This window comes from Antechinus flavipes, chromosome 1 (assembly GCF_016432865.1).
Source record: "Antechinus flavipes isolate AdamAnt ecotype Samford, QLD, Australia chromosome 1, AdamAnt_v2, whole genome shotgun sequence".
Lineage (NCBI taxonomy): Eukaryota > Metazoa > Chordata > Mammalia > Dasyuromorphia > Dasyuridae > Antechinus > Antechinus flavipes.
Genome location: NC_067398.1, coordinates 117,408,084 through 117,432,518, shown reverse-complemented (window position 1 = coordinate 117,432,518; position 24,435 = coordinate 117,408,084). Strand labels below are relative to the sequence as shown.

Genomic DNA, 24,435 nt, shown 5'->3' with positions numbered 1-24,435 from the left:
TTGATGGTTTTTCCCTTTTTCGAAAAGTGTTCAGCCTTGCTTGGGTAAATCGCAGGCGCTTCCGCCGCGCTCGGCTGTGACGTATGCATTTCGCGAAGTCTGAGCGTGGTCCTAATTCTTCCAACGCAACATCCTGAGTTTAAAAACTCGGAGAAGGCCGTGATCTGCTTTAAAAGCAGTACGTCGCAGTATAGTCCTCCGAACTTTTAACTTCTCAAGCGGAGTTATGGGACGACAAACGTCTCGGCTCATCTTTCGTGATGTCATCGCGTCCCTACGCGCCCGTTGGTCAATACCTCCGCTGAGCCCGAGATAACTCCTCCCCCCCCCCCCCCCGGTTGCTGGTTTCATTGCGCACGCGCGTTTCCCTGACACTCTTGGGTAGTCCTTTTTCGTGCTCCACTCTCTTCATCGAAACCCCTGCGCGGGTGCTTCTGGGAACTGTAGTCTCAAGTGGAAGTGAGTAGGCGGATTCCGGAAGTTGTGCAGCGGACAGCGCCTGTTGTGGAGTGGGGAGTAGGTAACGGTTCTCCCCGAGCCTTGGCGGGGGGGGGCCTCCCCCGCAAGGCCTGTAGCCCGAGCTTGAGTAGGATCGGGCATCCGACGCCCGAAGTGAGTGTGATTTCCCCGGCCAGCCATGAATGGGCAAGCGGACGTCGAGGTGGACTACAAGAAGAAATACCGGAACCTGAAACGGAAACTCAAATTCCTAATCTACGTAAGTGTGTCAGGAGACCGATCCGTACCTGGCCCCTCCTGCCCCAGGGTCCCTAGACCTAACCTCTGACGGGTTCCTTGAGAATCTTCTCCCCCCACTCGCCCCCTCGCGCCCCCTCCCCTCCCTCCCGACGAGGAGGCCTGAAGACTCCCAAACCCTCAGGGATTCAGCTCCAGCCCTGCCCCCCAACCTTATGACCTTGGGCTAGCCCCTTCCGTCTGAGCCTTCGTTTCTCTCACCTGTGGAATAAGGGCTTGGTCCAAAGCATGTCCAAGGATCCTTCCAGCTCTGATGCTTTCTTATCCAGGAGCATGAGTGTTTTCAGGAGGAACTGAGGAAGGCGCAGAGAAAGCTGCTGAAAGTGTCCCGGGACAAGAGGTGAGCCCGTCTGAAATGGGAACAGGAGGAGGGTGTTCTGAAGGGAAAGGAGTCCGGAACACGACTGTTCAGTCCTCCTTCCCCATCCTTTTCTTTAGTTTCCTTCTGGATCGTCTTCTGCAGTATGAAAATGTGGATGAAGATTCTTCTGGTGAGTAAAAAACTAGAGCAGAGGAACTGGCCACCCTTGGAACAGTGAGTACTACTCACCCCCTTCATCTCTCTTCATCAGATTCCTTGAGTGCCTTTGCTCACAGTAATAAGTTTTTTAAGACTGATATAAAAAGCTCTCCTCTGACTCCCCCAAAAGCATATGAGGTACTTTACAAATGAGGAAATTTAAGATCGAGGAGATAGAGTTCCAAGATTGGCCAGAACCACGCATCTGTCTTCCCTATTGGTTACCAAAACCTTCTGCCTGAATTTATTCTTTTCAAAAAGTCAAGCCAGGAATCAGAGGAACTGAATGTTACTCTCAGTTCTGCTACTCTGCCTGGAACAAGTTACACTTTAGGTCTTAGTTTTCTAATCTATACAATGAATATAAAGAAATAATAATAAAAGTTAATGTTTACATAGTACAACTAAATTTTCAAAATACTTTTCTCATATTATCATATTTGAATCTAACAGTTCTAAAAGGATAGATATTCCATATTCTACTAATGAGAAAATTGAGTCTTAATTGGTGATACAACATTGGATTTCCTGAGATGGGAATCTTTAAATATTCCTGACTCAAAATCCCACACTGACTTATATAGACACTTTACTACAAATGAAAACTTAATATTCACATTCCCTTTTTAAGTGTTCCTAATTGCCTGCTACTTCGAGGATATCATTCTGGATCTTGGAGCTACAAGGGAGTCCCTGTTTGCTCCATACGAGTTTATGGTCTAAATTTGGGGGGGAAAGCATAAAGGTATTCTATAGAAAAAAGTAGGATATGCTGATCTAGTTAAAAGTACAAGTACAATTAGAGTTCAGGGGAAGAAAAAATCACTCTGACTGGGATGATTATGGAAAGCAGAGAAAAGGGCCTGGAAGGATTGGTCTGAAAGGAAGATGATGACTTAGAGGATCGGAAAAGATGAAAGAAGACATTCCAAATAAGTCAGAACAAGGAATGTGTATGGTGTGTTTAATAAATGTTGCATCCTTCAGTATGAGGGAGCACTGAGGAAGTAGAGAAAATAGTCCAAAATTTCCCTTTTCTCTTTTAGACTCAGATGCCACAGCATCCTCAGAGAACAGTGAGACAGAGGGAACACCCAAACTCACTGAAACACCAGCCCCCAAGAGGTGAGAACATGTCCTCTATCCTTCTCGTCTTAAAGACAAATTCTTTCTGTCCTTTCTTTTTTTCCCCTTTGCACTTGATTTTTTTGTTATTCTGTACTTGACAAACATCATCAAACATGAGCATTTTCATATACACAGAAGAATAGAAAAAGAGAATTGTAGGAGAAGCCAGGAATCTCTATTATATACAGCTTGCCTTTCTTCAAATAATATAATAAATTTACCATGTTAGTGTCAAAGCTGTCCTGCTTGCCTGTGTCTCCTGAGTCTCCTTTTGTTCTCTTCTGTATATTTTCAGTGCTACAAATGACTCTCTTTTCTTTATTGGTGGGAGAAGGGTATCCTTGTCAGTAGGGCCACTCCTTTCTTTGTAAAAGAGAAAAAAAAAAACCTAAAACAACCCACCCTTGTAACAAATAAGAAACAGTCAAGGAAAAAAAATCCTTACGTATTCCATCTTAGAAAATAATATCTTAATCTGCCTTTTTGGTCCTTCATTTCTTTGTTAGGTAGTGAGTGGGTAATATGTTTCATTAGTTGATCCTTTGGAATAGCAATAATATATTGCATTGTTCAGAGTTCTTAACTCTTTAAAAGTTGTTTAGGTTTATTGTTTTGTTTTGTTTTTTTACAATGTTGTAGTTATCGTATAAATTGTGTTTCTGGTTCTGCTTACTTCACTCTGTCAGTTTACCTGAGTCTTGGGTTCCTTCAATTTAAATATTTCATCATTGGTTATGGAGTATTAATAGTCAATTACATTCACGAGTCGTGATTTATTCAGCCATTCCCCAACTTTTAGGCACTCCCTTAATTTCCGTTTCTTTGCCACAATGAAAAGTGTTGCTATAAATATTTTTGTATGTTTAGGTCCTCGCTCTCTGTCTTTGATCTCTTTGGAATATCTGCCTAGTTGTGATATTAGTTCCCTGTCCTTTCCAGAGGGGGTGGCACAAGTAGAATTTGGCTAGAGTCAAGAGTTGGAGGTTTGCTATTTGGGGTCTGATCTTCTCTGTTGTCCCCTTTCTAGGAAAAGAAGTCCCCCTCTGGGGGGTGCCCCATCCCCCTCTGGCCTTTCACTACCCCCATCCTCAGGGTTTCCCCTGCAAGCCTCCGGGGGCCCCTCTCCGTACCTGACCTCGGTGAGTAGAAGTTTCAGTGGTCATGATTTGGCCAAGGTTTCAATGTGACAGCTTTAGTTTCTGTATCAGGAAAGTAAGGCCAGCTGTCTTGCTTGAAGTGGGTTTCACAGATTGGCTGAGACATCATGTGGTGAGCTTGCTTCAGGAACTGGCAGTGGCATTGTTACTGATGGGTTATGACTTTGTCCACCCAGTGTTCATAGGGGCTGGTGTATGGGATGTGTCTACCCTTTTGGCTATGAGTTGTGTCTGTAGTTTTGCCCAGTCTATAGTAAAACTAACTTTGTGCAGGATATAGACAGCCTTTTTGGAAAGAGAGCAGCCAGGCTGATGTTGGTGATGCACAAGGAGAATCCCATAGCTTCTCATGATGCTAAAATGCCAAGCTGAGGGCAGGCAGCAGCTTCTTCTGAATCAGGAACCAACTTAGTATAACTGACTGGAAATGAGCTGCTTTTGTAGGATGTGGGTCTTGGCCAGTTCCCTTAACTGATCTAAGTGAATCTGGTCCATCACTAAGAAGGGTCAGTGCTTACTTGACAAAGTCCTGTCTCTTACTGTTGTATGATATTCCCCCCTTTCCCTCAAGTTCATTTTTATGCAGACTCAGAATCTTTTTGAGTGCAGGGCAGAGGTAAGACAAGTGGAGGGAAGTCCTCCAAGAAGATGATACCTCTGAGGTGAGCGACCAGTTAGTTGTCAGTGCTGGGAGGGAGGCAAGCAGGTTTGGAAATCAGAGGATAGCCAGCTGGCCCCCACCATGCTCATCACCATTTTTTTTGTTTGTTTGTTTTTCCATTTTTTCTTGTTTGGGTTTCTCCTTTTCCTTCCCTTCCCTCAACTTCTTCTCCCTCTCCCAACTTCCATCCTTTTCCCATCTTCATTCTCCCCTTTTTCCCCTCCCCTGCAGCTGGCCTCTCCCCCATATTCCCCCTTCCCCTCCGACTACCTGGCCCTGCAGCTGCCTGAGCCCAGCCCCCTGAGACCCAAGCGGGAGAAACGGCCCCGCCTACCCCGGAAGCTCAAGGTACCTGAATTTTGGGGAAGTTGGGACTCTTGGAGGGGGGTATAGTGTGGGTTTGGGGTTGTCAAAATGATAGGAGAGGAGGAGCTTGAATCTAGGGGAATTTTTGGATTACAGATAGAAATTTAAGGATCTTTTGCTAAGTATTGAGAGCCTGTTGTATACCCAACGTGCTGTGCTTGGTGCTGTTGGCACTTACAGAAGTAGAAGATGTGGTTCCAGCTCTTAGATTATGGTCTGGTTTAGTAGCCAAAGAATAACCTTGAAAATAATTTAAGACATCATGTAGTTTTAAATTTCAAACTGTGAAACAGAGAGGTAAAAGATGAATAGGGAGTAAAGTCTCTAGGGAAAACTTCAGGGAGAAGTTAGGTCTTAGTGTGAACCTTGAAGGTTGACTACGTTCTGAATAAGTAGAAGAAAACAAGAAAAATGATCCACTTAAGATTTATATTATGGGCAGAGGTAAGTATGAGGTTGTGTATTTCTGATTAGACTAGAGATTATACAGAGACCACTGGCAGTTAAATTGAGTCCAGATAGTTGAGGACCTCCAAGCCCAGCAGAGGAATTCATATGCAGTACACTGTTCTTTAGCAAAAAGATGACTTGAAAATATTGTTTGATTAAAAACTGACAGGCCAGAAAGGTAGACTTGTCCCTCTTATCCTCCTCATTTTCCTTTATTCTTTCCAAGAAAAACCTCGAGACCCACACAGCTTCCTTTGAATATAGGTCAGGTGTCAGTCAGTAAACATGAATTGAACCCTTGTTCTGTGCCAATTACTATGCTAAGCTCTAGTGATACAAAGAAGGCAAGACTGGAGACCACATGGATCCAACTATGTATAAATAAAGCGTATGTGGGGATCAACTGAGGGTAGACTTAGAAGGAAGGCCCTAAGAATAAGGGATAGGCAAAATTTCTTGTAGAAAGGTAGAACTTTAGCTGAGACTTCAGGGAAGCCAAGAAGCAGAAGTGAAGAAGAAGTGCATTCCAGGCCTGGGGCTAGAAACTGTCTAAAATCAGGAAATGTCCATGACTTGTTCAGGGAAAGTGGTGTTATGGGATCAAAGAGTCCAGGAAAGGGGATTACATTGTAAGAAGACTGTAAAGGTAGGAAAGGGCCAGGTTATAGAGAGTTTTAAAAGCCAAACAGAGGGTTTTATGTTTGATCCTGTAGGTAATAAGGCAGCCATTGAAGATTATTGAGTAAATAAGTGATGTGGTCAGAACTGTGCTCTAGGAGGGTCACATTGGCAGTTAAGTGGAGGATGGACTAGAATGGGCAGGACAACTAGAAGACTATTTCTGTAGTGCAGGCCTGAGGTGATAGGGCTCTGCCAGTGTGGCAACAGTGTTGGAAGAGAAAAGAGAGGGTAATTAAAGATAAACAGAAATAAGAGTTGGCAACAGATTTAATACAGAGCTAGAAAGAGTGAGAAATATGACTAAATTTCCAGCCTAAGTGACTGGAAATCAATGATGGTGCCTAAATGGTGATAGGAAAAGGAAGGCAAAGCAAAGATGCTGGTATGACAGGAAGAAGAATAAGTAGCACTCCTCATCTTCCTCCATCCCCCCCCCCCAAAAAAAAAACCAAAAAAAAAAAACAACCAAATTCCCCCAGACAAAAATATAAATAATTGAAATATCCAGGAAATGAACCAGACTGAATCCTGATCAGGAAATCCCATAAAAAAGGTCACAGTAAGTCATTTTTCCAGCCTAGGATATAAGGAGGCAGATAAGTGTGTGGATAGTGAGAATAGGGTTTGGCCAAGAACATGCCAAGAAGAGCATTCCAGTACCCAACAACTGAGAGAGGACTAAGTCTGTACACTAGGGTGAGACAAGTTCTCAGACCCCATATCAGGACACCAGATGCCCCTGACAACTTTGTTATACACGATCCAGTTCCAGGTCACAGATCAGGGTATACTGAGGAGGGGCCTTTTCCAAGGATAGCCTTTGGGATGAAGAGTAATTACAGGTGCCAACTATGCATTGGGTGAGGAAAAAGTTCAGAAGCAGATAGTGGCTGTGTAGCTCTTACTCAGGAGTGGAGTACTTCTACTCCACTTGTACTCCAATCTGAAGCCTGCAAAAGAATTACTAAGGCAGGAATCCCAGGCCAAAGAAAAATCTGCAATTCTGTCACTAAACTAGTAAAGCTTTCCATTTGGCTGATGGTGACTGAGTCTAGCATGAGTCTACTGAACCTGAAAAGGCAAGCCCACAGGCCTGTTGCTCAGACCCAAACTCAGATCAGGAACTTGAAGAGCTCAGACCAGGGGACAGCAATTGAATTTGTCCAAGATTAGACCATCTTGGGAACCTTGAAAGCTTACCAGTCCTCAGCCTGAGCAGTCTTTGAAATCCTGGAATAATCCAACACTCAGTATTTTTAAGATCAGTCCACGTGTTCCCTTCAGGTGTGTACAGACAGGGCCTGATCCTAAAGTTAGAAAATAGGCTGGAAGGATGAACAAGTAATAAAAGAATCCCACCATTAAAAGCTATTATAGTGACAGGGACTTTCAAGACACAAAAGCCAGGAGAAGAAGATGGCACCAAAACATCTCCAAGCAAAGCCTCAAAGAAAAACACAAGTTTGGGGACAAGTTCAACAAGAATTCCTGGAAGAGATGAAGTGAGTTAAAAACAAGTTTAAAAATGTTTTTTAAAATGAAATGAGAATGCTAAAAGAACAAAATTAGGAATAAGAGCTATAAAAAAAAGAATTAGGGGGATTAAAAGTTTAGCACAATAGATACAGAAACTTAATCAAAAATCATACTCCCTAAAAATGAGAAATGGACAAAGTTAATGATTCACAAGACAATGAGAAATATTAAAATAGTCAAGAGAATGAAAATATAGAACTTTCGAGGTATTTCATGGCAAACACAATAAATAGGGAAATTTGGAAGATGCAATAGTTTAGGTAGAGAGTTCGATTTTGGACATGCTGAGTTTAAAGTATCTACAGAACATCCAGATAGGGACATCCCATAGTTAGAAATTTGAGATTGGAGGTCAGGAGAGAGGTTAGGGCTTGATAAATTATCAGAGAATCATTATGAATTTATTGAATATTTTTGAATATGAATATTTATGAATAATATTGAATATGAATAATTATTGAATCTATGGCAGCTGATAAAATCACCAAATGAAATAGTGAAGAGGGGAAATTATGACAGAGGCTTGGCAGGGAATACTAATGGTTAGTAAGATGAAGATTTAGTAAGGAGCTTAAAAAGTAGACAGATGAGGAAAATCCAGAAAGAATGATATTAAGAGAAAATATTAATGAGAAAAGAGCACTCAACAGTGACTGAGGGTGCAGAGCTCAAGAATAATTAGGCTAGAGAAAAAGCTTGGCAGTGAAATCATTGGTAATTTGAACAGAACAGTTTCAATAGAATAATGAGGTTGGAAGCCAGACTTCAGAGAGTTAAGAGAATAATAGGAAAGGCAGCAGAAGTAGCGATTGTAGACAACTTTCTCAAGGAGTTTAGCCACTAAAGGGAGAAGAGATGGAGGAGAGTAGCTTTTGGGGATGGGGGGTAGGGATGGAGTAAGGATTTTTTAAAGCTGGGGAATGATATATGGCTTAAAATACATAGTTATTTGCCTATAGCCTCACCTACCTCATTTCCAAGGGAAAGGTTGGGCTAAAGACCATCTAGCCCCTAGGATATGGGATAGACAAAAATTATATATTCATATCACTAATGAAATTTCTTCAAGGAGATTTTAAAGTCTTCAGAGAATATGGCATAAGCTCACAGAGAAATTTTAAGAAAAAGTTACAAATCATAAAAACTGTTAGGTGACCTTTTAATAATAACTGGCATTGATACTTTAAGGGTTACAAAATATTTTCCTCACAATAACCCTGCGATACCACCATTTTTCAGATGTGAAACGGAGGCCCTGAGAGATTGGGTGCGAAGCAGTATTCAAATCCAAGTTTCCTGACTTCAAATCCTGTGCTTTTCCAGTGTATCACACTGCCTCTCCCTTAAAGAGAGAGAGCTTCAGAAAGGCATTTGTTGACAGATCAAAAATCTTTAAAGGGAGCAGGCTCAGGAAGAGTATCATTCCTGAAGCTATAGAGTTAGATTGTTATTGACCTGCCTGGCCAACAGTTTTTTATTCCCCACCTAGGATTTTGCTGGCATGTATTTGAAACCTGAGGGGAGAGGAGAAGTTCGGGGAAATTTTAGAGCACAGAATGCTCCATACCGCACCCCTCAGCCAACAAAACATTTTCTGAGCACCAGTTAAGTGCAGGGCTCTCACAGAATTTACAGTGTACCTAGCGATGTACCAGACACTTGATGAGAAATGCCGACCAAGTGGCATCTACCTTCTCTCCTCCTCCCCCAGCACCAAATACCAAATTGAAATCATAGCTAGACTTGGCCATTGGGTTTGTCCCTTTTACTTGGCTAATGTCTCCACTAAATGCTACTAGACTCTGGTGTCAAAACATAATGCTTCTTAGGAACTCATCAGAAACTAAAGTGTGAGTCCTGGCTGAACAGGACTTAGGACTTTAAGACGGTGATTGTAACTGACAACCTGAGGAAAAAAAATTCTGCAAAGCTGTCGGAGACTGGAGTTTTCAAAATGAAGCAGTCATAGGGTTACCTGGTCCTCTGGTACTTTTCAGTGTGCACCAAGAGCTAACCCACTGAGGGGGTTATCTGACTGGAATATAAAACCATTAGTGATGGGTGGGGAGACCAGGTAATCTTGCCCGACTGTGTAGACTAATTATGGAAGGGAGAGGTCCAATGAATTTTCAGAAAAGTTCATTCCAAGGATAGGGAGGGAAATTTTCCTTATTATCTTTTTTTTTCCCCTGTATCTTTCTCCTCCCTTGCCTTCCCTACAGATGGCAGTGGGGCCATCTGAGTGTCCAGTGGGGGGTTCACTGACCTTCCCAGGCCGGGGAGCTGGTAGTGCTGGGGTAGGGGCAACCCTGGCCCCACTGGGGCCTCCTAAGCTGCCCCCACATACCATCCTGAGCACCGTCCCTCGCCAGATGTTCAGTGATGCCGGGAGTGGAGACGATGCCCTGGACGGCGATGATGACCTCGTGATCGACATCCCTGAATGACCTCCTATCCGAGCCCCTTTCCTCCCTCCACTTGCCAGGTGGCAGCGGCAACAGAAGCAGCAAAGACAAAGAGCGTCGTGTTTTTGGAGACATTTATTGATGCCCGGTCTTATTGGTCCGGCCATTGACAATCAGAAGAGGCGTAAACATGCAGCACGGCGCCCCCAGAGAAGAGGTGGGGAGGCAGCTCCTGGCCCTGAAAGTGGGCCCACGCTGTGTTTGGATTTGCAGCCAGCGTCGCGCAGGGAAGGCAGACAGACTCAGAGGTCAGCCCAGGGCCCCCTTACCCCTGCTGCTGGATGCAGCCCCAGGGGGCCTCTGCCTCCCCTTCCTGAAGGCAAAGCCCCCCCACATCAGCTACTGCTGTAAGGGGGCAGCTAGATAGGGCTAGTTTGTTTTGTTTTGTTTTGTTTTTTTACTGCAGACTTTTATTAAAGGGGTATGTGGTGGTTTTATTTGTTTTCTGAAATGTCCTCCCTCCTTAACCCCCTCCTAATCCGGGTTACTCCCACTGTGGGGAGTTTTGCCGGGGCAGCTTGGAGAGGTGGATGAGAAGAGAAATGACCTGGTTGGGGGGAGGGAGTGGGGCAATAAATTCTCTCCCTCCCCTTGCACATGCGAGTGGTATGGTTCATTTGCATATAGTATCCCATCAGGCAGTGGGAAGTTTGCATATATAGCCCCACCCATCCCTCACAAAAAGACATCCCCACAGTAACAAAGTGAATCTCACAAAATAAGACAAGAAGTGTTGAGGGGAGAGAGGGGGAAGCTCCTCCCACCCCCATGTAAACGTGCAACACACTCGTGCGAAGTTGAGTAACAATCACATGGCCCTGTGGTTCCCCCCTCCCCCCAAGAAGGGGCTGTTCCTTGCCCCCTTTTTCCTCCCCACTCTTGCTAAGGTTCTCCAGGGCCTCTTTCTCGAAAGGCTTAATCAAGAGTTTTCTGCTCTTTCCTGAGCCTAAGGAAATAATAGAGCTTAGTTTCCTTCTTCCCACCCCTTCTAGCTCTTGACTTCCAAGAGTGAAGGGAAGCTACCCAACTGAAGCCCCTGGTTTCCCACGTTCTCTTGCTTTCTTTGTTAGGAACTAGCTTGTGTCCGTGGGGCTGGTTGGCTGGGATCTTTGTGGGGTTTAGGTAGAAAAAGAGGCAGCAGCGGGGGGCAGTTCACTGGTCAAGGTGTGCCAGCGTTCCAGGGTCACATCTGATTGTCGAAGGCAGTCCCTCCAGTGTTTCAGGGCCTCTCCCCGGGAATTGGGGCCCAAGGATACTCCACCTGGGGAGAGGGGAAAAAAGGAACAGTGCTGGAATGATGGGCCTTGATTGCCCCAAATAATGCAGGTTTCCATGCGTAAATCTGATTTCCCATGCTGGCCATCAGAGTCAAACCCACAGAAGCCAGTCTTCTCACCAATGAAGTCATTAGATTTGCCAATGTCGTAGTCCCAGACTGTGACCTCTAAGGTCTTCGTGGCCAGAGTCGGGAGCTCCATCTCATAGAAGAATTCCTGAGGAAGTAGGGAATATGGAGGGCTAGTTTTCCCCACCTTCATCTTTGGGGTTGCCCAAAATTATTTCCCTAAGTTGGCCTTCTGTTCAACTGAAGAAAAGGGATGATGTGAGCACCAGGAAATCTTGTCTGTGCCACAGCAGTCATTGGCTGCCTAAAGACACTATAAGGCTTACTTAAGAACTTTGAGGAAGATGGAATTAAGAGGATTTCTTAGCTAGAGGTGTAGGAGCCCAGGGATCTATATAGTTCCTGTTTCAGTGGGGTCTCCATAATAGAAAACACCTTCCACATCTCCCAGAAGAAATAATGGAATCCTAGTAGTTAGGATGGAAATAAGTGTGACTTCACCTCCAAAATCAAGTCTCCCACTTACTGTGTCTACCACATTTTCCCCTACCCCTCAGTCACCTCATTAAACTCCGGATTCAGAGTTTTCTTCTTCACAGATGTTTTGTGCTTTGATTTCTTCTCTATATCTGGCCTCAGGTACCTGCAAAGACCACAGTGGGTCAGAATGCCTAGGTTCTGGGAGTGGGAGAGGGTAGAAGAGGAACTGGAGGTGGGGAGCAGTTGCTTGGGGCTGATGGAGGAGGGCTGGCTGGGGTTAGAGAACTAGGATTCAGCGGGTCTAGTGAGAAAAGCATTCATGGGGCATACAAGATACTTGGTTTCCCACTACTAACTCATAAATCACTCCCCATTGAAATTTGAGATTTTGATTCTAAGGTTCTAGGAACACTACAGGGTCAGTGAGAACCAGGGGAGGTTGCACAGGAAAGAGGTCCGGGTGCTGGGAGTCAGGACACCTGGGGCCCAGGAAGGGAGTGGGGCTGGGTCCCTCACGTCTTGACGTAGGGGTCTGAGTAGCCGTTGACATCCATGGCTGCAAGATGGGCGCATCGAACAATACCGACAAGCAGCCCCCGACGGTGAGAGCTGTAGGTGAGCCTGAGCAAGATGCGACCCCGTTCCTCCAGCAGCCCCTGGCCCTGCTCTGCTCTCTCCAGCTGAGGACAGGAGACAGAACACTTTGGAAAACTGGACCCTCGAGTCTCCAGCCATACCCAGCCCACTCTAGATGTAATGAAATGATTCTTCCTCTCCCACTTTTCCCCCTGCTCTTTCCCTCTTATCTTTAAGGAGTTGGAAAGGTGCTTCCTTTCATTTCTATTAGGTGTGGGTTTTTCCTCCCTATATAAACAGGACCCTTCTTTCTCTGGGAGACTACTGGAGGGGGTGAGAAGAGGAGCATGATTTCCTTACCTCTTTCAGATAACAGGAAATCCCTCTCAGGGCAGCTGTCATAGAGGAAGGGGATGCCAGCTAGAGGAAAGAGAAGAGAGTCTAAATGCCATCCATTAAAGAACTGGAAAATGACTAGAAGCCCAGCAGTTGGGGAATGGCTGAACAAGGTGTGGTACATGAAGGTAATGGAATATTGTTGTTCCACCAAAAATGATGAACAAGCTGATTATAGAAAGGCCTGGCAAGATTTACACAAACTGATGCTGAGTGAAACAAGCAGAACCAAGAATACATTAGACACAATAACAGCAAGAATGTGCAGTGATTAACCACGAAATGCTCACTTCTTCTCAGTGGTTCAGTGATTCAAAACAATCCCAATAAACTTTGGACAGAAAATGCTAACTGCATGCAGAAAAAGAACTGTGGAGACTAAATGTAAAATAACACATGCTATGTTCACTTCTTTTTTTTATTGCTTTTTTTTTTTTAATTCCTCCCATGGTTTTTCCCTTTTGCTCTGATTTTTTTCTCTCAACATGATTCATAAAGCATTGTGTATTAAATAAACTTACCAAAATAAATGCCAGCTATTTCATTCCATTAACCTCTTGGGTCCACAGACCCTCTTTCTTTTCCCAAGGATCCTAGTCTCCCACCTTCCCCAAGGTTCCATCTCTCCACCCCCCTTGATCAAGAAGTCTCAGCTCCAGATACTCAAAACTGACCGGGACCTGTCGCTCCAGACAGATATTAAAGTGCTTCTTCTGAGAAGGTTTGAGACGGCGAAGTGGTACCCGGGTCTCCCCAATGAACTCATTGTGGCTCAGCTTGTCCTCGTCACAGACAGAAATCCTGGAAGGACAGAGGTATTGGGGGCAGTGTCACAGAGAATCCTAGCTCTGGAGATTCATCTTCACCAGCCACGGGGCAGAGACGATGCCCTGAATGTGGGTGAGGAACTCATGGTAAAGGAGACTGCAGAAAAGTTGCAGGGGATCTGGAGGGGGATGTTCCCTCTTTGTGGGGCAGGGAGAGGCCCATCTTGCTACCTAGAGTTACAGGTAAAGATCTCATGGAGAACAAAGCTGTTATATAAAAATTGGGGGGTCCTCACTACTAGGGACCCAAGGGAGTAAGAAAACTAAAAGCCCAGGTCCACCCAAACCACCTTCCTTTCACTGATGTATCTTGTGGAAATGGCTTCCCTTCTCTCTTCCCTCCTTTCCTCACTTTGGACACCCAATCGGGAATTAAGGAAGGAATGCCAATTCCTGAGGGTTCTTGGAAAACCTACAAGAGGTCCCATCTCCAATATGAGAAAAATCTTTTTTACTAGTGTGATCACATCCAAACATGGTCTACATGTCACCATGTCCTTAAGCTCCCAACATCTTCAAGGACTCAATCCACAGCCGACATGTTGCCAGACAAAGATAGGTTTGGGTCCAGGAAGGAGGGGCTCCCTATCACCCACATTCCCAATTTCCCTGAGGAAAGAGCTGGAATGGCAGCCAAGACAAAGGCAACTCTTCCTTTATTCTCCCCCTCCTAAACTCAGCTCCAGAGATGGAGACTGATCTAGGGTGAGTGGCCCCAAGTGAACCAAGATGAGACGAGTTTCCAACCAACAGGGTCCACAGTCTGGCCACTTTGTGGTAGAGTAACAGGGTCTAGGGATGCCCCGGTAAACCGGAGGCAGTCTGGTCTCAGAGCTGTTGGGGGAGGTTTAAAAATGGTAGAAAGGGCCTGTGGACCTGGAGGTGGCGGGGAGAGGGGGGCATGCACTCTCTTGGTCCTGTGTGTTAGTATCACCTCAAACACTGATTCTCTCTTTTCCAAATTTAATCCCACTTCCTCTGTCTTTGATCCCATACCCTCCTGTTGCCTTTTGGATCTTCTTTGACCAATTATCCCTTGTCTCTTCTGTCTCTTGTATTTTTTATTTCTCTCTGCTGCCTCTTTCCTTACCACCTACACAAATACATTCATATCTTCTCTTTCCTAACAAAACATTGGCTTGACCCTGCTGCCACCTCAAACTACCTTTCTATTTATCTTCTTTCCTTTACTTCCAAACTCCTCATGTGGTTTATTCTACACTCACTGCCTCCACTAACTCACCACCCACTCATTCCTTAATCCCCTGCAGTCTGGCTTCTGTCTTCCTCACTATACTGAAACTGTTCTCTCCAAGGTCACCAGTGCCTTCTTCTCTGCTTAACCTAAATGGTCTTTTCTCAGTCCTCCTCCTTTTTGCCCTCTCATTATTTGTCACCGTTCTCCATCTCTTGCTGGATATTCTTACCTTGGGCTTCTGTGACACTGCGATATTCTAGCCCTCCTCCTAACTCTATGACAACTCCTTCTCTGCCTCCTTTATTGGCTTCTCTTCCTCCTCCTGTTCTCTTACTGTGGGCATCCCTCAAGGTTTGATCCTCAGCCATCTTCTCCACATTCCCCTAAATACTTTTTCCTCTCGATGATCTCATTCACGCTCACAGCTTCAACTATTATTTCTATGCAGATGATTCCCAAAGCTCTCTCTCCAGCCCTCATCTCTTTTCACTGAACTCCAGACTCAGATCTCCAGACATCTGCTGTGCAGTTCCACCTGGATGTCTCATTAACCCTACAAAATGCAGCATATTCAGAACCAAACTCACTGTTGTCCTTCCCAAACCAGCTCTTTCTTGGATCTTTATTTCTATTGATGACACTCATTTCCCCAGTCACCCATGATGTCACTGTCACACTCCACACCTTTCCCTGTCAAAGAATTGGCAAGAACTGGCCACTAATTAGAGGGTCAGATTACAGAGGGTCTTGAGTAATAGAAAGAATTAGACTTGATGAGGTAAGCTCATCAAACCTACATTGATGTAGTGTCAAATGAGAGAATGTATGTTAAAGTTATATTGCCAATTATTTTGATAATTTATCTCGATCTCATCTTTTTGATATCTTTTATATAATAATAATAGCAATAATAATTCTTTATGTTTAGGGTTCTCATGATGTTTTTGTGAGCTACTGTAGGTATTTGATCAGAGGGTTTTTGGGTTGAGAGTTGTGTTTTAGGAAGATGAAGTTAATTCAGCCTGATCGGTTAAAAAGGGAAGGTTCCCTTGGAACCTGTTCTACCAAGGGAAGAGAGAAATTTTTTTAAGGGTATAGTTAACAGTGTGATTTGTTATGGAAATGTCAATAGGCAAGAGAACTTAGACTTTAACAAATCATTTCCCCTCTCTGGGCCTCAGTTTCTTCATCTGTAAAATTCAGGGGTTTTGATAAAATGATCTCTAATGTTCTTTCTAGCTCTAATCTATCATTCCAGGAGATCACTAGACCTGGTAACAACATCACCCAGACTTTGAAGAAAGTGATTTCAGTAGAATGTGAGCAGAAGCCAAATTTCATTGGTTGATGAATGAATTGGGGGAGAAGAGATGCAGGATTGTACACTGTTTTTTCTATTGTTTACCCAGTAATTGTAAGAGAGCTAGATTAATAGTTCAAAGGATCACCAGGGTAAAGAAAAGATTTTTGTTTGTTTTTAAGGTGGGATTGACAGGAGCATGAATGAAGGCTGAAAGGTAGTGTAAAGTGAAGGTAGGAAGAATAAAAATCTTAGGGGGAGTGCATGATTTAAAAATCAAGGCACAGGAAGAGATGGAAAGAATAAATTAGATCAAGAACGTTCTGGGCCTCACCTGAGCACCTTTCGGGTGATGTCCTCATCAGTAATCCCCCGATACATTAAGTCTTCATTCCACACAGGGTTCAGTGTGTTTCTCTGTGTCTTGGTCTTCAGCTTGTTGGCCTATTGGTCATAAAAGAGGTAAGTATCCACAAAGAGAAGGGGAAAACTTAAAGTAGAAGGGGAGGAATCTATTCAAATATAAACTTCTTGAGGCGAGTCAATTATTTTTGTGTTTTTCAGTGTCTAGCACATAGTAGTAGCTTAAAAATAATAATGATTATAATGATAATAATACATTAAGTTGATTCAGGAAGATTTTTGGTCTCTACAAAGAAGTTTAGCAAAAAAGGGAACGGCTCTCACTTCTTGGAGGAGTAAAGGAAGATATTCTAGCAAGGGATATGGAGATGGAAATAGGAAGAAGAGAGAGGAAGGGGAGAGTCAGGAGGAGGAAATACCTTGCAGGCCCCTGGCAGGAGATGTAGTTTGACGTAGGGATCAGCCAGACCATTGAAGTCCATGGGCTTGAGGCCCTATCCACGGAGGAGTAGGAGACAGTAGAGATTCCTCTCAGTTCCTCCCTTCCCTGAGCCCAGGGGAGATTCTTCAGGCCACCCCAAGCCCCCCATCTTAAGTATGCATAACCAGGAAAAGGCTAGGGAGAGGAGGAGAGTGTATAGGAGAGCCAGGAAAATGAAGGAAGAGATTAAAACTGAAACCCAAAGAAAGATGGAAGAACAGTGAGTCAAATGAAAGCTAAAGATGATAGAGGAAGGAAGTTGGGAAGGGAATGTTCAATTCGGGAAGGTGGAGGGGAAGAGAAAAGAAGGAATATTCCATCACTGCTCCTCACTAATAATAACTAGAGCCCAGGAAGAAAGAAATGGGACTATGGGGAAGAAAAGAAAGGCTGAGCCTGTAGAAGTGTGTCTGAGACCCACCTTAGCCCTGAGGATGCTGCAATGGAGAGTACAGGTTGCCTGGTCATAGAGAAGGTCAAATTCCAGAGTGCCCAGGGCAGCTGTAGAGAGAGATCCATTCACATCTCAAATTTAACATGTCTGAAACAACACTCATTAACTCCCTCATCCACTCCCACTCCCCCAAAACACAAAACAGTATTTCCTGATTTCACAATTTTTGTCGAGGGTACCACCAGTTTTTCACACTCAACAAACTGAAACCCAAAGAAAGATGGATGAAACCTAAGAATCATCCTCAAATCTTCTCTTTTCTTTTCTCCCTGTAGACAATCAGTTACCAAGTTTTATCACTTCCACCTCTGTATCTTTAACGTACATCCTCTTTTCCCTTTTTCATAGGCACTAACCCTGTGTCAGATCCTCATTATCGATTTCATGAACTATTTTTAATAATATTTTATTTCCCCCCAATTACATGTAAAAACAATTTTTAACATTTGGGGTTTTTTTTCCCCAAGTTTTGACTTCTTAATTCTATTTTTCCTTCTCTTTCCTCCCTTTTCTCTTAGACAGTAAGTAAACTGATATGCTATACATATGCAAGCATGGAAAACATTCTCATATTAGTAATTTTGTGGAAGAAAACTTGAATAAAGAAAGAAAGGTAGGAAGAGAGAGAGAAAGAAAGAGAAAAGAAGAAAGAAAAGGAGAAACAAGGAGAGGAGGGAGGAAAGAAAGAAAGTAAAAAAATGTTTCAGTCTATAGTCAGATGCTATCAGTTCTTTCTCTGGAGGTGGCTAGCATTTTTCATTATGAGTACTTTGGGATTACCTTGGATCATTGTATTCTGAGAATAGCTAAGTTATTTATAATTTTTCATCATAAATATTAGTTACTATGCACAATATTCTCCTGGTTCTATTCTCTTCACTCAGCATCAATGTAAATCTCTCCAGTTTTTTCTGAAATCATCCTACTTATCATTTCTTATAGCACAATAATATTCCATTGCAATAATATATTGCAACTTGTTCAGCCATTCCCCAATAGATGGATATCCCCTCAATTTCCAGTTTTAAACCACCATAAAAAGAGCTGCTATAAATGTTTTTTGTACAAATAAGTCCTTTTCCTCTAAAAAAAAAACCCCAATACTGAGAATACAGATCTAGTAGTTGTATTGCTGGAGTAAAGGGTATAGCCCTTTGGGCATGGTTCCAAACTGCTCTTCGAAATGATTTGATCAGTTCACAACTCCACCAACAGTTTTCCCACATCTCCACATTTATCATTTTCCTTTTCTGTCTTACTAGTCAATCTGATAGAGATATCAGAGATATACCTCAGAATTGCTCTAATCAATAGTGATTTAGAACATTTTTCATATAGATAACTTTGACTTTTTTTATCTCAAAACTACCTGTTTATCAATTTTATCAACTGGGAAATAACCTGTATCTTTATAAACCTCAGTTTTCCACATTATTAAGAAATTAGGCCTTTATCAGAAATAATAACTGAAAATTTTTTGCCAGTTTTCTGCTTTCCTTTTAATTTTGGTTATATTCATTCTGGAGAGCAATTTGGAACTATGCCCAAAGGGCTATAAAACTGTGTATACCCTTTGACCCAGCAGTGCCACTCTTGGATCTGTATCCCAAGGAAACCATAAAAGAGGGAACAGGACCCACATGTGCAAAAATGTTAGTAGCAGCTCTTTTTTGTAGTGGCTAGAAACTGGAAATTGAATGGATGCCCATTAGTTGGGGAATGACTGAATAAGTTGTGGTACATGAAGGTAATGGAATATTATTGTTCTATAAGAAATGATGAACAAGCTGACTAGAAAGGCCTGGAAAGATTTACATGAACTAATGCTGAATGAAACAAGCAGAACCAGGGATACCTTGTACACAATAACAGCAAGACTGTGCAATGATCAACTATGAAAGATTTGGTTCTCAGTAGTTCAATGATCCAAAGCAATCCCAAGAGACTTTGGACACAAAGTGCCATCTGCACCCAGAAAAAAGAACTAAGAAGACTGAAGGTAAATCAACACATGCTGTGTTCTCTTCTTTTTTCTGCATTTTTTTTCTCTCCCATGGTTTTTCCCTTTTGCTCTGATTTTTCTTTCCCAATATGATTCATAAATCAGTGTGTTAAAAATAAATAAATAAACAAAATTTGGTTACATTGTTTTTTTTTTTTTTTGTGCAAACTCTCTCCTGAACTATTACAACAGTCTCCTAATTGTGCTCTCCCTGATTCCCATGTATCCCCTCTTTAATCCATTCTCCTCACCAATGCAGAGATTATCATTCTAAAGCCAGATCTGACTATATTAATCTCCAGTTTAAAAATCTTCAATGGCTACTTATAGCCTTTATAGCAGAAATAAAATTTTTTGATCTAGTATTTAAAGTCCTCCACAACCTTCCCAGATATTTACTATTACTCCTATTCATTTGTTCAACATTCTGGTCATGATCCACTAGCTGATTCCTGAACTCAATATTCTAGACTCCCATCTTTGTGCTTTGGAATAGACTCCCATGCCTGGAATTAACTCCCTCTCATCTGTGTCTCTTAGAATCCCTAAGTTCTTTTTAAGATTCAACTCAGGTGCAACCTTCTGTGGGAAGCCTTCCCTGTTTGCCAAAATTGCTGGTGCTTAATCTTTCCTAAAATTATCTTTTATTATACTTAATTGTCTATGTACTATATTTTCACATGCTACTCTACCACCCCCACTGCATCCCAGAAAATGTAAGGTCTTTGAAGGCAAGGAGTGTTTCATTTTATCTTTATATCCCCATCCATTTCTTGGAATAATGCCTGGTACATTAAGTATTAAGTAGGTACTTAGTACTTAAAGATATTGGAGCACTTAATAAATGTTTGTCAAGGTGAAACTGAGAGATCTGAATTGTATATGAATTTTTGTGATGGGATCGTGTGTGTGTGTGTGTGTGTGTGTGTGTGTGTGTGTGTGTGTGAGAGAGAGAGAGAGAGAGAGAGAGAGAGAGAGAGAGAGACAGAGACAGAGAGAGAGAGAGAGACAGAGAAACATAAAGAGAGAGACAGAGACAGACAAAGAGAGATACAGAGACAGAGACAGGGAGAGAGACAGAGACAGAGACAGAGAAAAGGAGGGAAAGAGAGAAGGAAAATTGTGTGTATGTATCTGTATGAGAGAGGGAGAAATGAGATCCTGTGAATATGTGACTGTATAACTATATATAGACTTTCTCTATGTGTATGACTATGAGTGTGTAAAATACAGATGATTATGGAAGATTGGAAATGTGTAAAAGAATTTCTATGTATGAGTGTACCTGTGTGAGATCTGAGGAGTGACATTCTCTGTATCAGGAAAGATGGCTGTATGTGACTGTATAAATGACTCTGTGTGTGTGTGTGTGTGTGTGTGTGTGTGTGTGTGTGTGTGTAAGAGACAGAAAACAGAGACACAGAAAGAATCAGAGAAGGAAGGAGGGAGAGAAAGAGAGAGAGGGAGGGAGGGGGAGAGAGAGAGAGAGAGAGAGAGAGAGAGAGAGAGAGAGAGACAGAGAGACAGAGAGACAGAGAGAGAGAGACAGAGAGAAAGAGAGAGAGAGACAGAGAGAGAGACAGAGAGAGAGAGAGAGAGAGAGAGAGAGAGAGAGAGAGAGAGAGAGAGACAGAGAGAGACAGAGAGAGAGACAGAAAGAGAGAGAGAGAGAGAGAGAGAGAGAGAGAGAGAGAGAGAGAGAGAGAGAGAGAGAGATTCTAGCTTGCTCTTATGTTATCAGCTGTGGCTAGGGCTTGAGCTCTGTATAAGTGGGAGGGTCTCAACAGAAATATTTAATATTGAGGCTGGCAGATGTAATGTCACTCTGATTACAGTAGCAAGGCTGCAACATCAGAGCTTCTCTCTCCCCAAAAGACCCTGGTGTTCCTGGTTTCCCCTTCTTTTTCTCCTGTCTCCCAAACCTCCCCTTCCAGAGCTCAAGGGGCCTTCCCATGATCAGCTACCCTGAGACCCCAGCATCTTCCCCAGACTCACTGGTGTCATCTGAGTCATAGCTGTCCACTTCAGCCCCCTCCTCAGAGGCCCCAGCCCCTCGGATACCAGCCCCGGGAGACAGAGCCAGGGGCGTTAGGCTGGGTGTAGCTGCAGCCCCAGCCCCTGGGGAGAGCTGGGCTTGGGGGTCTGCTCCACTCCCGACACCCTCAGGCCCTAGTCGAGGAAAATAGTCAGAGATCTGCCGGATGGGCCGAATGGGACCAGGACACACGTTGATGGCCATGTGCTCCTGGATGTTGATGGTCATCCGGTCACCCCTCCGGCCCCTCATTCACACGTCTCCCCTGAGAAAATGAGGGAAGGAAAAGTTAGCTGTGGAGCCTTCTCCTCTAAAAATCAAAATGACCTTTCCTCCACACTCTATCCTCTACACTCCCCTCTGAGTCTTCTGGGCATCCTCCTCCTGGAAGATAGTCAGGGTCCTGCCCTGGGGGTCCCGCCTCCAGAGAATGGGAAAGGAGAGCAGAACCCCCTCCTCCCCAGAGGCTCTTGAATATCAGGATTCATTAGTATGTGGGGGGGAGATGGGAGAAGGTCATTCCTCTTGGGAGGTAGCAGGGCAAGATAGCAGAACTTTGGGGGCTACAAAGCTAGATCATCCTGATAAGGGATTATTCAAGGCCCCAAGTGGGATCTCTGGGAGGGTTTAGGTGGACTGGGACCTAAATCCTCATAAGCAGCCGGTCCACAGAGCTTCTCCCTTGTGGAAGTGAGTTAATTGCCTGTGTCTGCTAGGCCTTCGTTGACTTAAATTCTTGGGCCTGAAATGGAATAGTTATGGGGGACGACAGACAGCATATGGGCAAACAGGGAGGCTGGCTGGCTTGACCCTGTCCTCCACCCTCTGCTTCCTTCCTAACCAGAGCTATCTCTCTCAGCCCTTTATTTGGCCCTGAGGGGCCAGAGCCTGACTCCAACTAATTCCCTTCCATCTCAGACTGTGTCCTGTTCCCCCACCTCCAGGAAATTTCCCTGGATAGAGGTTCTGACTTTCTTGTCCTTGGTCTCAACCCTCATCCTAAACTCCCTCTGTCCTTCTTATCCCTCAAGCTATCTAAATTCCTCCCCGGATGCTGTGTCTCCCCACCAAGCTCTATCTGAATTCCCCTCTTCCCCCCTCCCCCCTCTCCTGTCTGTCTCTTGGGCTATCTGTCCTCCCCAGGCTCCATTTATCCTCTGGACTGTCTGTCCTCCCGGACCTCTTGCCTCCCCGTTCTGTTTGTTCATCCCTCCTTCCCCCTCATCCCCTATTCCTCAGGGCCTGCTGGGGGAGCCCCTTGCTCTCTTTTCCTCACCTGGCACTGGGCTTCCCGACTGCCGACTGCCGAAAGATTGCAGTAAATGGGAGAGAGATAAACACAGATTCCCCAGACACACAACCTCTCTCCCCACCTCCTCCCCCAACATACACACCCAGCCCAGCCCAGCCCAGCCCCTTCCACCTGTCTCTGTGGTCCAACAGGTGCTTGAGAACCAGGGGGACAGCAGAAAGGAAGCCTCGGGAGCTGCAGGGAGAGGTAGCAGCAGGGAGCGCAGAGATAGGAGGAGATTCCAGAGGTGGAGGGAGAGGAGTCCGGCTGTGCGTGCTTGTGTGAGAGTGTGTGTGTGTGTGTGTGTGTGTGAGAGAGAGAGAGAGAGAGAGAGAGAGAGAGAGAGAGAGAGAGAGAGAGAGAGAGAGAGAGAGAGAGAGAGAGAGAGAGAGAAAGAGAGAGAGAGAGAGAGAGAGAGGCTGCCTGCTGGGGAGGAGGGGGTGAGGGAGGTGGAGGCGAGGATGAAGCAAAGGAGAGGGAGAGAGATATGGATAAAGAAAGAGGGACAGAGGGACGGACAAAGAAGAACAGAAGCAGCCTGGGTGGACACTCTTAGACTTGTCACAGACCCCCAGCACACACACACACACACACAGGCTGCCACAGACTCCATTCCCACATGCAATCTCCCTCCCATGCAGTCACAGACATGTTCACATTTACCACACCCACACACATCACACTGGTCACACACGTTCCCTGACACATGTTTGCACATTCCCCCCAGCCTCACTTATTCACATACATCTTCCTGTCTGTCTCACACAGAGATAAATGACTGCACACTGACACAGACACACTTCTTAATTCACATGCGATCACACATGTATCTGTATTGATATCTCAAAATCCCCTCCTGTCTCTCCCTCTCCCCCACACACCTCTGTGCCCATAGATACACTTATGAGCATTCACACATTTATACGAATTAATATGCATACACAAACACACGTTCATACACACACAGAATTCTGGGTTTCCAGGATTCCCAACACCAGGGACAGAGTGAGAAATGCCTGGTATTTCCCAACTCCCTCCTCACAGGACCCGGGAGTCCCCTTTCTTCCCTTTCTTTCCCATAAATTTCCCTGCTTGTCCCAAGTCCTACTCCCCTTTTAAATACTCCAGGACCCTGGCCCCCTAGTAGGGAACCCCCCCCCCATCCTTCATCTGCTCAGTGCCTCCCTCTTGGGTCCCAGGTGACTGGGCCTGAGGTATGACTGGCTCTGCCAAATTCAGGGAAGCACTGGGTCCTGGTTGCCATGGCAATGCTTGCTCATCCTTTTCTCCACCCCATCCTCCTTCAACCTTCCTGCTCCCAGACTCCCCCTCCTCACACTAAAGAATAGATTCTTGGCTCTGCGGAGGGGGAAGGGACTCGCTTCCAACAGCCCCTAGTTAGCCTGTCCCTCATTCCCTCCCTTAATCCTTTCCTCGATCTCCCCTCTCTTCACTCCCCCCATGTTCTCTATCTCATTTTCCCTCCTTTTTACTGCCCCCCGGTCTCTCCCTCCCTCCTCTCTGGTCTCCTTTCTCCCCTAATTCCCTCATGAGATCTCTCCCTTCGCTTTTCAGTTTTGTCCCCTCTCTCTCTCCTTCATACACATCCTAGCTCCTAATCCCCTCCTAAATCCGGCCCTCAGTGAAGGGCCTGCCTATTTTGATTTTCCTTTCCCCATCACAGCAACTGCCTCCGGTCCTAGGCTCAGGGACCGTATCCATCCTCCCCCCTCCCCCCCCCATCTGCATCCGCTAGGGTTTCCTTAGCTCCAGGGCGGGCCAGTTCACCATCAATTCATTGAGGGTTTCCACTTTCCCCACTAGCCTCAGGGAGGGGGAGGGGGACTGAAAGATCTCGGCTAATTATAGGCTAATGAGGCAGCTGGTATCTGGCAGCCTCCAGGGGCGGGGGCGGGGGCCAAACCATCCATGCGAGGCTCTAGAGAGGGTGGGAGCGCTCCCTCCCG

General features: G+C 44.7%; 2 protein-coding genes across 5 annotated transcripts; one reads left to right on the top strand and one right to left on the bottom strand.

Moving 5' to 3' along the window:
- Positions 1-481: 481 nt before the first annotated feature.
- INO80E (INO80 complex subunit E) lies at positions 482-10,316 on the top strand. Its single transcript, XM_051989233.1, has 7 exons — positions 482-718; positions 1,026-1,096; positions 1,195-1,247; positions 2,323-2,401; positions 3,432-3,543; positions 4,454-4,570; positions 9,478-10,316. The coding sequence occupies exons 1-7, from the start codon at positions 638-640 to the stop codon at positions 9,700-9,702; spliced, it is 738 nt and encodes a 245-aa protein (XP_051845193.1). The 5' UTR covers positions 482-637; the 3' UTR covers positions 9,703-10,316.
- DOC2A (double C2 domain alpha) lies at positions 9,778-22,768 on the bottom strand. Of its 4 annotated transcripts, XM_051989186.1 has the most exons (12): positions 22,601-22,768; positions 22,454-22,479; positions 21,138-21,442; positions 17,108-17,187; positions 16,625-16,699; positions 16,177-16,286; positions 13,192-13,318; positions 12,482-12,541; positions 12,062-12,225; positions 11,627-11,708; positions 11,117-11,213; positions 9,778-10,981 (listed from the first exon to the last, which is right to left on the bottom strand). In XM_051989186.1, exons 3-12 carry the CDS (start codon positions 21,427-21,429, stop codon positions 10,839-10,841), a joined length of 1,230 nt encoding a protein of 409 aa, XP_051845146.1. In that variant the 5' UTR covers positions 21,430-21,442; positions 22,454-22,479; positions 22,601-22,768; the 3' UTR covers positions 9,778-10,838. The 4 variants fall into 4 exon arrangements, with proteins under 4 accessions (XP_051845146.1, XP_051845138.1, XP_051845155.1 ...); XM_051989178.1 differs by lacking the exon at positions 22,454-22,479; XM_051989195.1 differs by lacking the exons at positions 16,625-16,699; positions 22,454-22,479.
- Positions 22,769-24,435: the final 1,667 nt, after the last annotated feature.